A 15,354-nucleotide genomic window follows, 5' to 3' on the forward strand; every position below is an offset into this window, starting at 1 on the left:
AATAGCTGCATTTACTTCAGTTCCTGCTTAACCTCTTACTTTGCCCTTTTTCATTATTTTAAAAAACAGCCATATTAGAGCGGGCAATACCCAAAAGAAGATCAAATTCTGTTTATATTTTACAAAACAAATATGCATACACAATTGTATATTTGGCATTATTTTTGGTAAATTTTCTCTTACAAAAGATATTTTTACGTACCGTATGAATAGCTCTTTTTATGATAAAGAGTATATAATGTGCTTTCAGGAAAGAACTTCTGGTTGCATTAAAAAAAGTAAAATGGCACAGAAACAGGATCTAAGCCTACCATGGAAACATGAATGGTTTCAGATAACATTAAATATATTCAGCTATTTGATATCCAAGCATCTTGTGTATACATCTAAATGTGACCTTCTACACTTCCTTGGGGTTAAAGCTAAAATTGTTGGAATTCTTCTTGATCATACACACATATGCACAGAACTGCTGTTTATGGTAGGGCAAAAATAGTCTCATGTTCTTGCAGAACTCTTCTGCCATTGATGACAACAGTAACACTCTTTAGCATTTTTAGAGCACATAGTCTTGTATTCATTATGGCAGCCCTGTAAGATAGGTCACTATTAACCACAGGGGGGGGGGGGAGAGAGAAGACACGAAGAGAATGACTTTCTAAAGGTCACCAAATCAGTTCATGAAAGCAGTGAGATACAAACCAGGAACATTCTGATTTGTAACAATTTCTTAGACAGCATGCTACATCCAGCTCACTGCAATGGGATGTGTACCTAATGCTCTGGACCAAAGCTAAGGGCTACAACAATATTTCTCTGATCAAGTTTAGCAGGAATCCCTGCCCTCAAGCTGTAGAGTATAATGAATATATTTGGAGGTTACAAACTCTTTTTTTAAAAGCAGTATTTAATAGTATGGGGAAAGGGTTAAAATTATCCATTTAATAATTAAACTGTATATCATAATCCCAAAGTTTTCAACTAATACACCCTACAGCGGTGTCCCTTGTGCAGCAAATGTGCCTTATGTCTCAAATCCACACTTTCTGCTAGAAATATTATCCAATCATTGAAATATTTCCCTTAATTTTTACATCATACTGTTTAGTGACATTCTTATTGATTTGAAAGCTACTTCTGCAGTCTGTTTCCTTAGCAAAAGCTTAAACATACTTGTTTCTGCCCTTGCCAAAATTGCTTCTCAACACAATTGCATATAAACAGTAAAATATAAAATCAGCAAAGCAAAACAAACTAAGAAATTCAAAAGTAAAACACAAGTATTTCTCAAGAATAATGTTAGGGAGTTTGGTTAGTTTGGAAAACAAAAGAACCCCATAGATGTGGGGGCAGGGACAGGAAAGTATGCAGGAGCTCCTTGGAAGAGCCAGGACTGAAAATCAACTGTATGTGATAGTAATTTTGTGAACCTTTGATTTGAATGTTTAATTTTTATTAATAAAAGAGATTAATTTTCATAACTATAAGATATTTTCTTACATCAGTGTTTCTGGAGTCACTGTTCTCATTCATCTACATAGACCGTATATAAACAGCCATACCTAGGAAATGTTTTGTATTAAAAGTGAAGATCTCCATACCTCTGCTTTTGTAATAAATGTCACTGCTGGTAAGTACCAGACCATTTCCTACTGTGTGAAGCCCTTACAATCCTTTCTTCTTATTGCCTAAGAGCACTTAAGACATCAAACGATATCCATTTTGTATCTAGAATTTTCTGTAATCCTCACAGTAACAGCTATCAGTGCCACAAACAAAAGTGATGGGAACACTGCCTCACTTCAAACATCTCATTAGAGTATAGATGGTATATGACACAAAGAGATGCCTGAAAGTTCACATTTGTCATAAAGGGCAAATCAGCTTCCATAAAATCCCAAAGAGTTAAAGTCTTATTCAAGTAAAGAGAGTGAGGAGATGGTTGGACTAATGGATGCCAAAGAAGTTTAAAGGATTGCTAAAGTAATATGGTGAGATTGTTGGATTAAGTTTGAGCTCCCGTCCTTCACAGTGGGCAGTTGATCAGAGGGAGGGTGTGTGTGTCTGAAACACCAATCAGAGATGGGAAAAGATGAACAGAAATTGGTAAGTCACCAGGAACTCCTGAAATCATTGCTTTAGTAGTAATAATAATGGTCCTAAATTCACACACACCAGTAAGCTTTGAACTGACTAAGAAAGCACTCAAGGGCATGTTGCATATGTAAATGTGTATTTCAACTCCATGTGACACAGCATGGGGAAAAATGGGAAAATCTGTGCTAGGTTCAGGTGGGTAGCCATGTTGGTCTGAAACAAGAAGGGTCCAGTGGCACCCTTAAAACCATCACAGTTTAATTCTGGGTATAAGTTTTCATGTCTGAAGATGTGTGGTTGCACACAAAAGCTTATACCCAGGATTAAACACTGGTCTTAAAGCTGCCAGTGGACTCAAACCATTCTGCGTTGGGGATTAGACAAGGTACAGAGACTGATATGTGTCTGTATTTTGAATAAAGTGTTCAGTTGCCACAAACTGGAAAAGGACAACCAAAATAATTAAGGAGCTGGAGCACTTTTCTTATGAACAAAGATTGGCTTTTGTGTTGGCAGAGTTTTTCTGACACATGTGAGAATGCACTGGTGATTGAAAGCTGGGCAAAAGCAGAGAGTGCTGGCCTCTGGAAGTGCACATTTTAGAAGGTAGGCTCCAAATCCGATACCTTTACATTAGAAAGACTAGATAGCAGCACCTAACAGAGCAGGGGTAGTCAAACTGCGGCCCTCCAGATGTCCATGGGCTACAATTCCCATGAGCCCCTGCCAGCGTTCGCTGGCAGGGGCTCATGGGAATTGTAGTCCATGGACATCTGGAGGGCCGCAGTTTGACTACCCCTGTAACAGAGTTTTCTTTGCCACCCAGCAAGCCTTTTGAGTGCATTCCTCACAGTAATTTGACCACTGAGCTAGGCCCCTTGAAGTCAAAACGCATTTGGTCCATTCTATGCTGGTCTATTCCATGTGCAGTTAGAAATGTGATGTTTTTAAATTATGATGATTTTGTTTTTAATATGTTGAATTGATGCACTTTATGTAATATATATTTGAACAAATCTTAAAATTATTTTAGCAGATCAACCTTTTGGTTCCTAACTTTTCTCGTTAGGTTGGGTTTTGGTTTCCCTTTTTGGTTTTGCAGAGTTTAAATATGCAAAGAGGATAACAAAATTTGAGTCCAATGGCACCCCTAAGACCAACAAAGAGTGCCACACTTCAGACCAACATGGCTATCCAGTTGAATCTATGCAGAGAGAAGCTAAGCATAAAGCTGCTTAAAAGAATAAAAGATTTTATTATGAAAAAAACTAACTGTACAAAAAGAAGGGAGAGCAAGATTTGTCTAACTGTACTATTGTCTTAATTCTGCTTGTTCTGGAGGCAATCAGTAAGAGTGTGCTCAAAGAAAAAGGAAGTGTCTGAAGAGCCAATCAGGACATTGGAGATTATTTGAAAATACACGAAATTCCTAAGCTAATTATGCTAACCGCATCTTCTCTGATGCCCTCTGTAGGATACTCTTCATGTCCTTTTGAATCATGCAAACTACAAATCTTGTATATTCCTACACTTTTCACTTTAGAAAAACGATAAGACCTGTCAAAAGTTTATAAAATTGGGCATGATGTGTAAGTGGATTTTATTGCCTCCCCAAATATTAAAACAGTGGGCTACCCAGTAGACTGAAAACAGACTTTAAAAAGGTCATAAAAATGGTATAGAACTTGCTTCCAGGAGATATAGTGATGGTTTATATAGATTTAAAATGGGATCGGACAATTTCAGAGGTTGGGCCCATCAATGGTTATTTGCCACAGTGGGTAAATGTAACCACTATATTCAGAGGTGTTTTTTCCTCTCAATGCTGTGTGCAACAGGGATGGACTTTGGCTATCTGAAAGTTATCCAAAACAGCTGGTTGGCCACTGTGGAGAAACAAGACGGTGGATGAAATGACATATTGGTCTGATTAAACTTTTTATAATTTATATATTTTTATTTTTATAGCGTGCTTATTCAATTTCCTCCTAAAAACTTCCAAAGAAGGAGATTCCACCTCTCCAAGGAAGCATATTCTGTCTTCGAACAGCTCTCTCCATCAGAAAATGCTTTCTAATATTTGTGGACCTTCCCATTGCTCATAGTTCTTGTTTCTAAAGCTTCAGTAAACAATGTCTACTATTATGTAGTCAAACACAACTATAATTTCATCCCTCAATCATCCTAGTCACCCTTCTCAAAACACATTCCAACTTGTCGATATCCTTCTTGACCTGAGGCGCCCAGAACTAGACACAATATTCCAAATAAGATCTAACCAATGCACAATGGAGTGGTATTATAACTTCCCTTGCTCCACATGCTGAAAAAAACACAGAAAATAAGTACATCCAGAATAATAACATGAAATATAACTGCCTTTTTGATAGAACTGTTTTTAATATGTGTGGGATTTTTTAAATTGGAGGCTCCAGTCTCACATCTCTCTCAATCTGAAATGGTACAGCCCAACAACAGATGATCAACATAGTGTTTTGATCTGCATGCTTATCTCTTCTTTTGCCTCCAGTTTGCTGCAGACTACTTCTACAATACTGGTTTTCTTGAGAGAAAACAAGGGTTTTGATATTTCACTTTTATACATTAGTATTCCCCAAAAACCAAAACCCAATCTCAATAGCCCAGGCAAGCCCAACCTCATAGGTATTTGAATGGGAGCCCTCCAGGGAACACTAGGGTCATGACGCAAAGGCAATGGCAAACAACTTTCAAGGTCTCTTACCTGGCTCCCAGATAATCCTATAATCTGATACCACAGAGCTTTCACGCTGGCCCGGTTTGATGCCCGTATGATCTTCTTGAAGGGAGATATGCATGTATCCCATATGTACAATGTCTCTGCCAATATCAGTCTGAAATGTTAGAAACAATTGAACATGTCCTCTTACATGGCCAATTTTGCTAGGATATTTGGATTATGAACATTACCCCAATTCTGTCCAAATATCCAGGTAGATCAAAATTATTTTTATATGTATTTTCTTGCCAACTGTTTCAACAAAGCTACCCTTAAGGTGGCAAGATTTTGCCTCTAGCATGTTTAACAAAGCAGAAGAATATGGTCTAGTGTTTCAATAATTTTATTATTACTATTAATTGTATATTTTATGTACAGAATATCTGTTTTATGCATCCAATGTGTATTATGTATTGTTGATATTCTCAACTGCTGATCTCAGATCATAGGTAAACTAAACATTGCTTTATAAATATAGTCATCTTCTGAATAGTTGGGGTATGCTTGTTCTTCACGGGCACGAATACCCCCTTGATGATACATTCTCTACTCCAGGTTCATAAAACATGGCTGTACTGAGAGATGTATTCAGTGGCTGTTCTTTGTCACCAGTGTCTTGATTTGGAGAGGAAAAACAGACAAGACCTAATGTTTTTAACATCTTGTTGATCAAGTTTAGTAGTAAGAAATGCCTTGAGAATCTGATGTGTTGTGATTTGTTTTTTATTGTGTTTTAATATGTATTTAACATTTTAAAAATAGGATATTATGTAGATTGTACCTTCAAGGATTAGAATGAATTAAATTAAAAATTCAGCTATTATTTCTTTGTCATTACCTATAAATAAGCATTTGGATCCACTGTTTCCAATGATAAAAGAAAATCATGTGGGAAAGACTGAACTAGAATTGGCATCAACATTTTAATCTTTCATTTTGTCCTATAGGTACCCATGCATTCCTCCAGTATGATGCCACTGTTGGAAGCCCCCTACACCGACAGGAGAGTATCTTGCAGAAGTGGGAGGAAACTTTACCTGGAAGAATATTTTTGTGCATTAGAACAAAATGCAGGCGAATAAAACACTTCTAAAAAATCCTGCATGAAGTTCAAAAACTTATTTTTTTCCTGAACCATAGTGTTGACATTGACCTTAATTGAAACCAAGCTGCTATACATGTAAACTCCTTTGCTGGCTTCTTCAGAAGAAGCCTTCTGCTTTGTTTACATCCAGCATGTGAAAAATGAGCAGTTAGTGACCTTGCATAGAATCGCAGAGGTTAGTCTTTTGCAGGGCAGACAGAAGACGATGCAGGTAAACGGTGTCATTTTTATAAGGACAAGTAATTGTTCATATCTCTATGGGAGAGAAATAGTCTTTGTCTGTGACCTGTGAATAAACATAGTGGCAAAAAGAATCATACAAGTACATTTGGTCTCAGGTGCATCAGGAACTGCCCCAGGCCTCCATGACAAGGGCCTTATATTCTCATTCAGCCCATAATAAGATAATATAAATAACTCCCACCCTTTTTACAGTCTGGTACAACTAATACAAACTTGAGTATGAAAAACTGAGAAAGCACTTTGTAAAATGAACAGAATGCATTCAAGTAATGCAATGCAAATGTAGACCAGTAAAGCAAATGCTCTTGTAATACAGGGAGCAATATTTTACATGTGACTGGGCACCTGTTTGGTCCCTAGAACATACTTAGTGGTCAGGTACTTACTGTGCTTTATAAACCTACAAATTTAATCAGGAGGAAAGGAGAGCAGTCATTTCATTTTCCCTCCCAGTTGGTACACTAGGATGACAAGAACAGTTAGATGACGCTGATTTATTCTCTGCAGAGAAGCATAAGCTTTTCGTGGAGACAAAGTCAAGTCAGTGCCCATCTATCTCTAGCTTGAGCTTTTAACACAGCCAAAAGCAAATGAGCTTTCATTCACCTTGACATCGTGCAGTTGGAGGTTTGGATTAACTTTCAATGTCAACTTGATCATGTGCTGCTCTTTCTCTTCAAGTCTAAACGAACAGGCAGAATCCCGTTAAATGTAAGCATTTTAAGTATCAGTTGTGTCAGAGGATATATAAACGCTTCTCAAAAATACATATATGTCTACATAGGCTTATGAGGAAGTCCTGGGGGGTTCTTTTGATGAATAAAACACAGTTTGTATCTGTTTGTTAAGGTGCCATGGCATTTTCCTAAGTATGAGTGACTGGGCTTCTCAGGAAAATAAACTAGAGTATTCAGAGCCAGCAACTTAACTCTTCTACATCATCACCAAAGAGAGGAAACTTGGCAGTCACTCTTAACAATTCTTCCTTTTTATCACTGAAACATTTCCTCAAGGCAACATGATACAAACGTCAATTTATTGGTATCTGCATCTTTATTGAAGAGTTTCACACATGTTCTTCCTAGCATCATCGACAAACTATAGGGATCTCAAACCATAGGATCAACATTTCCTTTAGGTTTTGAGGTCTAAGCAACCATTTCCTTACTACAAACTTACTACTGACAGACTATCCCATAGAAACTGTGATTACTAGATGGATCAAATGAACCCACACAAGAAACCCTCCACACATAAAAAGCACCTTCTGTCACCCCAGCGGACCCTTTCTGCCTCAGAATCTGAGCCCTTTCTACAAAAACAAAAACTAAGGGGACCTTTATGCACAACATAGAGGAGGGTGAAATTGGTAGAAATTATTCCTGTTTTGCATGTGGAAGTGCTGTTTTGTGTGTACAAGGGATGTTTGAAGCCATTGCTCCTAGAATACTCCAGAAAATCAATTTGTCTTAATCTAACGATTTTACCATATTATCCATTTCCATGGTTGCTTTTCTCTAAAGATATAGATTTCTTCATTTCCTGACATTCCAAATGTGTCTGTTATTCAGAAGGATTTATTGGTGCAGAATTTTGCTTCTTTACAGAAATACTACTGGCACAAACAGTGTTAAATATCAAAGTGGGAATTTTTTTTTGCCATTAAATTAATGGCACAAAGAGGCTTCTCAGCATCTGCTTGTACACTGACATTTAAACAGTAATTGTCAGTGAAACTTAAGCATATGGCTAGCTGAATTCTGAATCAAAGATACAAGCACATACAAAAAATGTTTGTGGTTCAGTCAGGAAAATGTAGCCTTCCATTTTCTTACTTTTATCTGGATTCATATTTGGGAATATGATGTAAAGTTACTGCCATGTTCACTGTACTTTTTAGTGACCTGTAAAAACATTTGCAGTGATTAACCTGCTTAGAAAATGCTATACAACTTCCATCCTTGTTGTCACTTTAAATTTGCAGCTATTAATTTCTTTTAGTGGAATAAACAAGCAGTGGCAGATAGGAAAGAAGTTGAAGGGGGAAAAGGACACCAGAGGAAAGGACGGGGACGAAAATAGATGCTGTTGAATGGAAGACACCAACAGTATTTCGACAAAGGGCCAAATTTGACACCAGATGGTATAAGATTGCTTGAGTACAATTACATTTCTGTTCTGTTGTGTTGCTTGAGGAGTGCATTATACTGTAAAGTTCCTTTTATACTGTGATTACATTTCTGAAAGCAGAGTGCTAAGTGAAATAGCACTACAATGCCTAATGATAACATTGGTTCTAATATGGATATATTTCCAATATCACCTGAGCACCCCTAACTGCCCTAAAAGCATGTGACTTACCTGCCATAGCTACTAATAAGTGCACCAGTAAAGCATCCTGCCTCAAAAAAAAAGCACACCCCTGTTCTTTTGGAAGAAGTCAGGGTGTGCATGCTTAGATGAGTGGTGGTGGCAGCAAAACCCCACACTAATACTTGGATGTGGCACACCCCAAGGAAAGACCCATGTTGTGTGAAATGGGGATTTGTTGTCATACTGCTGAGCTCTGACACCTCTGCCTTTATTCAAGGAGTGCAGCAAAAGCAGCCACGTACCTGTGCAGGTGGATGTTCAGTGGGAGTCCTAGATACAATCCCATTTCCCACTGGCTTAGAAAGTACACTGTAATGAAACAGCACAGAGAGAAACAGTGTTCTAGGACAGTGATCTCCAACCTCCAGTCCGTCGACCGGTCCAAGTCCGTGGATCAGTTGGTACTGGTCCGTGGTTCCTCCTCATCCTCCTCCCTTGCTGCTGCCTTGGGGGCTTCTCTGCCACTCTGCCACCGTCTCACCTTTGGTGCTCTCCAACGGCTGCCATGGCTGGGGTTCCCCTTCGGCATGGCACTACGCAGCTGCTGCTGGCAGCACTCCCCAATGAGTGGTGGGAAGTCAGGGGCGCCGGTGGGAAAGCAAGCGGAGCAGGGGCTCAGGCGGCGGTGACGTCCCTCGGTAAAAGACTACCTTCCCCCCGGGCTTTAGTAAAATTGTCAAGTGTTGACCGGTCCCCGGTGATAAAAAGGTTGGGGACCACTGTTCTAGGAGATACTACTGTACAATTTTCCAGTATAGGGAAGGATATCTTAGAATGTGGTACACCTGTATATAAATCCCAAATTGAATCCCTAACATCTTCCATGAGAAGAACCTCAGGTAGCAGGCCTAAATTTGTCATCAGGCCTTCCAGAGCATTCTTAGCTCACAAAGGTAACTTAGTGTAGTCACACAAATATGTGGCTCCTGACTCTGGACCACAGGAACAAGGGTTATTTTCCCCAACTCCCCTGAAGCTCAAAAGATGTTTCACAGACCCTTAACTCTGGACCACAGGAACATGGGCTATTCTCCCAACACCTCCGAAGCCCAGAAAATGTTTCACAGGCCCCTGTGGATGAGAGGACTACCTTTTCTGCTCCCCAATGTGTGAGCCGTAGGAGATGCAAGCTGGTAATTAGGGATTCCCTACTGAAAGGAGTAGAAGCCAAAATATGCCTACCGGACTTCTTGTCTCAAATGGTATACTGCCTACTTGGTGCAAGAATCAAGGATGTCACAGAAAGGGTGGAAAGACTTGCAAAGCCAAAGAACAGATATCCCTTCCTGCTCATTCATGTGGAAACAAATGATACTGCCCAGTGCAATGTGGAGCATATGAAGTGAGACTACATGACCTTGAGGGGGGGGGGTTGAAGGACTTGGGAGCACTGGCTGTGTTTTCATCAGTTCTCCCTGTTAATGGGGAAAAATGTATTTGTGAAGAGTCTTGTCAACTTGGTGAGGAGGGCTTTAAACTAAGTCCAATGGGGGAGCAAGACATATATTCAAAGCCTAGTTCAATGAAGGTAACTATTCACTTACAGGAAAGTTCAAAAACTGAACCCCTGGGGTACTTGTATGAAGAATTACGATGTCTCTGCACTAATGCACAGAATATGGGAAACAAGCAGAAAGAACTAGGTGCTAATAAAGGAAGAGGACTATGATCTAATAGGCATTACAGACACCTGGTGGGATAACTCTCGCAAGTGGAATAATAGAATTGAAGGGTACAAACTTATTTAAATGGGAAGACAAATAAGGCAGGAGGAATAGCACTATATTTTAAGAATATATATACTATCAGATGAAATCTCATGCTCAGACAATGATATCTTCTTACAATATCTATGTCTGAGCATGTGATTTCAGCTGAGAATCTTTGGATAAAAATAAAAGGAGTGGGAAATAATTGTGGCTTATGGTGTGGGTCTGCTATAGACTGCCATGCCAGGCAGAGGACTTGAATGAGATGCTCCTAGACCAGATTACAAGGTTCTCAGAGAGACAGGACCTAGTGGTCATGTGAAATTTTAATAAGCCAGATATCTATTGGAAGACCAGCTCTGCTAAAAATGAAAAGTGCAATAAATTCTTGACTTGTTTTGCTGACAAGTTAATTTCATAGAAAATGGAAGGGCCAACCAGAGGGTCTGCTATTTTAGACTTTATTCTTACCAATAGGGAAGAACTGATTGACAAGATAAAAGTTGTGGGTGCACTTGGCAGGAGTGACCATGTAATTTTGGACTTTATGATCTTGGGGAAGAGAAAAGATGTATGTAGTGCAGGCTGGACTTCAAGAGAGCAAATTTTAACAAACTTAATGTTTGGTAGAATCCCGTGGTCAGAAAAACTTAAGGAGATGAAAGTTCAAGAAGGTTGCAGTATTTCAAAAGTGAAATACTGAAGGCACAATTGTAGACAATTCCCTTGAGAAGGAAAACTGGGAAGAAACTAAAGAAACAAGGATGGTTCCATAAATAACTTTCAAAAGAATTAAATAATAAAAAAGACTAATTTAGGACATTATAATCAAGGAGGAATATAAAACAGATAACCAATACCTGTGGGGAGAGTGTTAGAAAAGCTGAACCTCAGTATGAGCTTAGGCTAGCAAAAAAAGCTAAAAACAACAAAAAAGGGCTCTTTAGTTATATTCAAAGTAAGAAAAAAATAGGGACATGATAGGACCATTGTGGGGACCAGAAACTGACATTGTAACAGGTGATGAAGAGAGGCCAGAATTGCCCAGTTCCTATTTCTCAGGTCCATTCCTCACAACTTAAATGTAGCTGAATTGTAACACTTTGTAAATGCTACATTTTTGACATTATGCACGATGTCGTACACGAACCGCAGCACTCCAGCTTGGCACAAAAGGGGAGCCTTTCAAAGCCCATTCGTAAGAATGGGCTTTGAAACCTAGTTTATTTATAAATAGTAAGTATGAAAAATAACATGTAAATTTGAGATCCATATATCAGGCAGGGGGATGGTCATTTGGAGTTACTTTGCAAGTAGATCCACATAACAAAGTAAGTTTAGAAGTACCTTGTGAAAGGTATAGCAAATTTACAAATGGGTATAATTCAAAAATTTGAGAACCACTGCTCTAGTGTGTTTACTCCACTGTGTCCAATATTCATTGTCTTGAACATTTCAAGGTACCATAAAGTTAATATAAGGATGAAAAATGTTGTTAGCTTTCTCTGTTGACTATATCCTCCCCTGCATCACATTATGCAGCATCCTGTGGCAACTAAGTATATAAAAGTAGAGTTTGGGGTTACATTTTATTTACTAATGGATGCACATTTGTAATACCTAATTAGAAGCAAATGATATTGATAGTGGTGGAAGTAAAATCCACAATTTATTAATCAAAAGGATAATTATCAACTCTGCTTTGCAGTTGTCAATATTTACAAATAAAAATTAATTAGGGCATTAAAAGAAAGAGGCAATCAAGATCTACAGTTCTATGCCTATATTTAAAAAGCCTTGATTATTATTTGTTATCTGCTTTGGGAAATCAATATTCCACTGCTATTTCTCCGCAACACATAAGAAGTCTGGCAGCCAAGAAAGGTGTTGACATATGTTCCATGGGCTAAGTATCTTCAGCACTGAATTCACACAGATCTCCCTTGCAATGTACTGATTATATATATGTTTCATTGCAAACCATATTGTAGTGGTTTGCAGTGGTGCCTAAACAGAATGCTTTGCTGCAGCATGTTCAACTTTCAACATGGCCTCAACTGTGGATACTTAAATCCAGAGACCAGGGCCATGATGAGACAATTCAGACCTCTCTACAGACTTGAAGACAGCCCCAGGTTTGCAGTAAAAACTAAAACCTTTAATAAATACATTGCATTAAAAACCTCCAAAGATGGAAAAACACTATTGATAAATTTAAGCAATGTCCTAAGTGCCCATTGCTAGGCAACCACAATGCTAGTGTGTGTCTTGGTTTCTATCAGTAAAAGGCAGAAGAAAGAGCTGTTTCCCCAGACTATTTTGGCCTACGATGAAGGATTCATTGGGACTAGGCCTGCCAGCAACCATTAGCTGTCTCAATACCATGCACCTTGCACAATTCACCCAGAGCCACTACTATGGTTTAACAGAAACCACTCTACAAAAAACAGTGCAGTGTAATGGTTAAGAGTTTCTTATAAGAAACTGGGAGACCCAGGTTCAGATCCCCATACTTCTGGAAGCTTGTTTGGTAACCTTATTAGCCCCAACTCTTTCCACATTAAATTTATTCAATTCACCAAAGATTCTGAAAAGTAAGTTGGAAATGTCATCTACTTTTGTTCACTTCCACTGTGGACAAATGCTGCTTACCTCTGCAGCTCAGCCCTTCACATTATAGTTTCAGGAATGATCCTGTTGCCAATATACAGGCCAGAACAGTTGAAGCTGAGGAAAATCACTATTGCACCTTCACTAACTATTCTGTAGATGAAAAGTAAGTGCCAGCAAAATGAAGCTACTACTATCTGGGGTTGGATACCTTATGGGCATAAGCAGCAAAGATGCAGCGTTAACTCCTTAAGAATAAATTAACTTAATAAAGCACAGATGTTTTCACTAAGAAATTGCCTACTTAATGCTAATGTTTACAAGACAGTATTTTTATATGAAATCTTGGCTAGCCAATGGGTCTTGGCACACATCATTACAAATTAGTGAGATCCATTCAGTCTGTCCAAAGACTCTAGCCCAAATAAAAGTTGACATCTCACTTGTTATTAAGCTAACCAATTGTTTTATATAAATTTAGCTTTGGCCAGGATTGATTTATCACTAGCTGATAAATTTTAAATATGACCCTTTTCAGAAGAATCTAAAAAGCTAAATTTATAAGGGAGAGCAGAAGAAAAACAGTTGACAAAATTGTGAGTTGTGGGAGAGAAAAGAGAACACAGGTACCACTGCTTTTCAGATTAGCTTATGATCCATTTTCATGTTACCAGGTTTTTTCCTAGACAATATTGTTAACATCCCCATGCTATCCCAGTATTTCTTCATCACCTCCATCCCAATTCTTTCCTAATAAATTTGCATAACAAATCTGCAAGATAGTCTCTTGCTTGGAATCTGAACATTTTTCTCCACCTCATATACTGCCCAAAACCCACCCAGAAAGGGCAGGTTTGGGCTGCAAACATATAGGCAACAGTTATTACAAGGAGAGCAATCCTGAGGCAGGGTAGTGGGCGGGGAGAGGTATGGCAGAGCTGACATTTGGGATCAGGAGACCAAGTCAGGAAGGCAGGTTACCAGAGTAGAGTAAGCAGGAGGCAAGCCAATGTTCAAAATTGAAAGTCCAACTAGCAGAGCTTTGCAGATGTGAGACAGGAAACCAGGAGTCCAGGTGGACAGACAGGAAGCACATACATTGCACCTAAAAAGTAGCCAAGGTCCCAGTGCTCTCTAAATGTAGCCTCATTGCCCTTCCAAAGTGATTTCAGCTGTGCTCAGTCCTCATCACCAGAAGGGCCTCCAGCTGTGTGCCAGTTCATTCAACAGTGAGCCATCAGCCAAGCACTGTACTGGTGATGTAAAACTCCAGCTGCCTCCAGCACTCCAGCTACTAGTACTTCTGGTGAATGGGGTGGTGTTGGCTCTTGGCTAGGTCCCAGCAGCTCCATCCTACTTTAGAGAAGAGAACTAAGGCCTTAGCTACTGCAGGGATCTTCATAGTATCATTTTGGGGAAGCATTTGACATTGTCCACAAGAACCAGGAAATAATAGTTTCCCCTAGGAGTGTGAGACAGGATTCTGGTAGGTCTTGATCCTCACCCAATACCTCGGCACTAGACTCTGCACTTGATTCTTTCATGTCCAGGGGCATGGCACTTGGTCCAGGCTATTCATTGGAGTTCTCTCTGACTGGTTGCACACCCCCACCTCCCATCCGCAGTGGCAGGGGCATAACAGTAAGTCGTAAGCATGTTGCCATGAAATATTTTACACTGCTCCTTCATAATTGACATTTACTATATAGTTTACATTTGAAACCTCTCCAATCTACTTCTGGTTGTGCTTTCTCTGAGCTTCAATATGAGAACTTGATCTCCTGGCTTGAAGACTTTCTCTGGCTTTAGCATGGTGCCAGGCCTTATTTCTGCTGGGCTCTTTTCATGCTGTCTGCTGCTGTTGCTCTCAGTTATTGCAGGTTTTCCTGTATCTCCTGAAGCTAGGTGACTAAATCTCTACTTTTAATGTTCTCTACCCTGTATGGGCTTCTTTTAGGATATACATAGGCCCCCATGACAGAAAGCACATTTAATGCAAGCCTCAAAGTGCTGAAATCAAAGAACCAAGAGGTGGAGAGTTAAACCTTCACACAGCTAACACTTTGATTGGTCAGCAACAGTTGAGCAAGAAGCCCTATGAGAGCAGTATGCTGAGGGAATTTTGATTCTGGGAGAGATCTGCATTGAGAGAAGACCATTCTGTAACTTGGCTGTTGAATATCTACTTTGAGTTGTTATTAAGAAAGCATGGTTTAGAATAATGATTCAGGGTCAGCTTAAGTTGAACACAGTTCTACAGAGACAGGAAAACTGAATATTTGCCAGGATGATTTGGATAGTGGACTGAAATACCCGGTCAGGCCAAAGGAAAGGGCATATATCTTATAGAAAGAGAAGAAAAGGAGAAAGAAAAATTCCTGCCCAGTTAATTAGAGACATTAGCTGTAAGGATTTCCCTGATACGGTGTAAAAGGATATTGCTTTAAATATCTCAGCAT

At 39.2% G+C, this 15,354-nt stretch overlaps 2 protein-coding genes across 4 annotated transcripts in view; one reads left to right on the forward strand and one right to left on the reverse strand.

Annotated features, from left to right (window-relative positions):
- The window catches only part of LYPD1 (LY6/PLAUR domain containing 1), a 42,098-nt gene extending 34,201 nt beyond the window's left edge, over positions 1–7,897 (forward strand). The window contains exon 3 of the mRNA XM_077320263.1: positions 5,803–7,897. Coding sequence (XP_077176378.1) covers positions 5,803–5,948 — 146 coding nt within the window. The 3' untranslated portion in view covers positions 5,949–7,897. The remainder of the gene's footprint in view (positions 1–5,802) is intronic.
- The window catches only part of GPR39 (G protein-coupled receptor 39), a 197,107-nt gene that overhangs the window by 815 nt on the left and 180,938 nt on the right, over positions 1–15,354 (reverse strand). The gene's annotated exons all lie outside the window — the stretch shown is intronic.

The sequence above is a fragment of the Paroedura picta genome, chromosome 2, assembly GCF_049243985.1.
Source record: "Paroedura picta isolate Pp20150507F chromosome 2, Ppicta_v3.0, whole genome shotgun sequence".
NCBI classification, from domain to species: Eukaryota; Metazoa; Chordata; class Lepidosauria; order Squamata; family Gekkonidae; genus Paroedura; species Paroedura picta.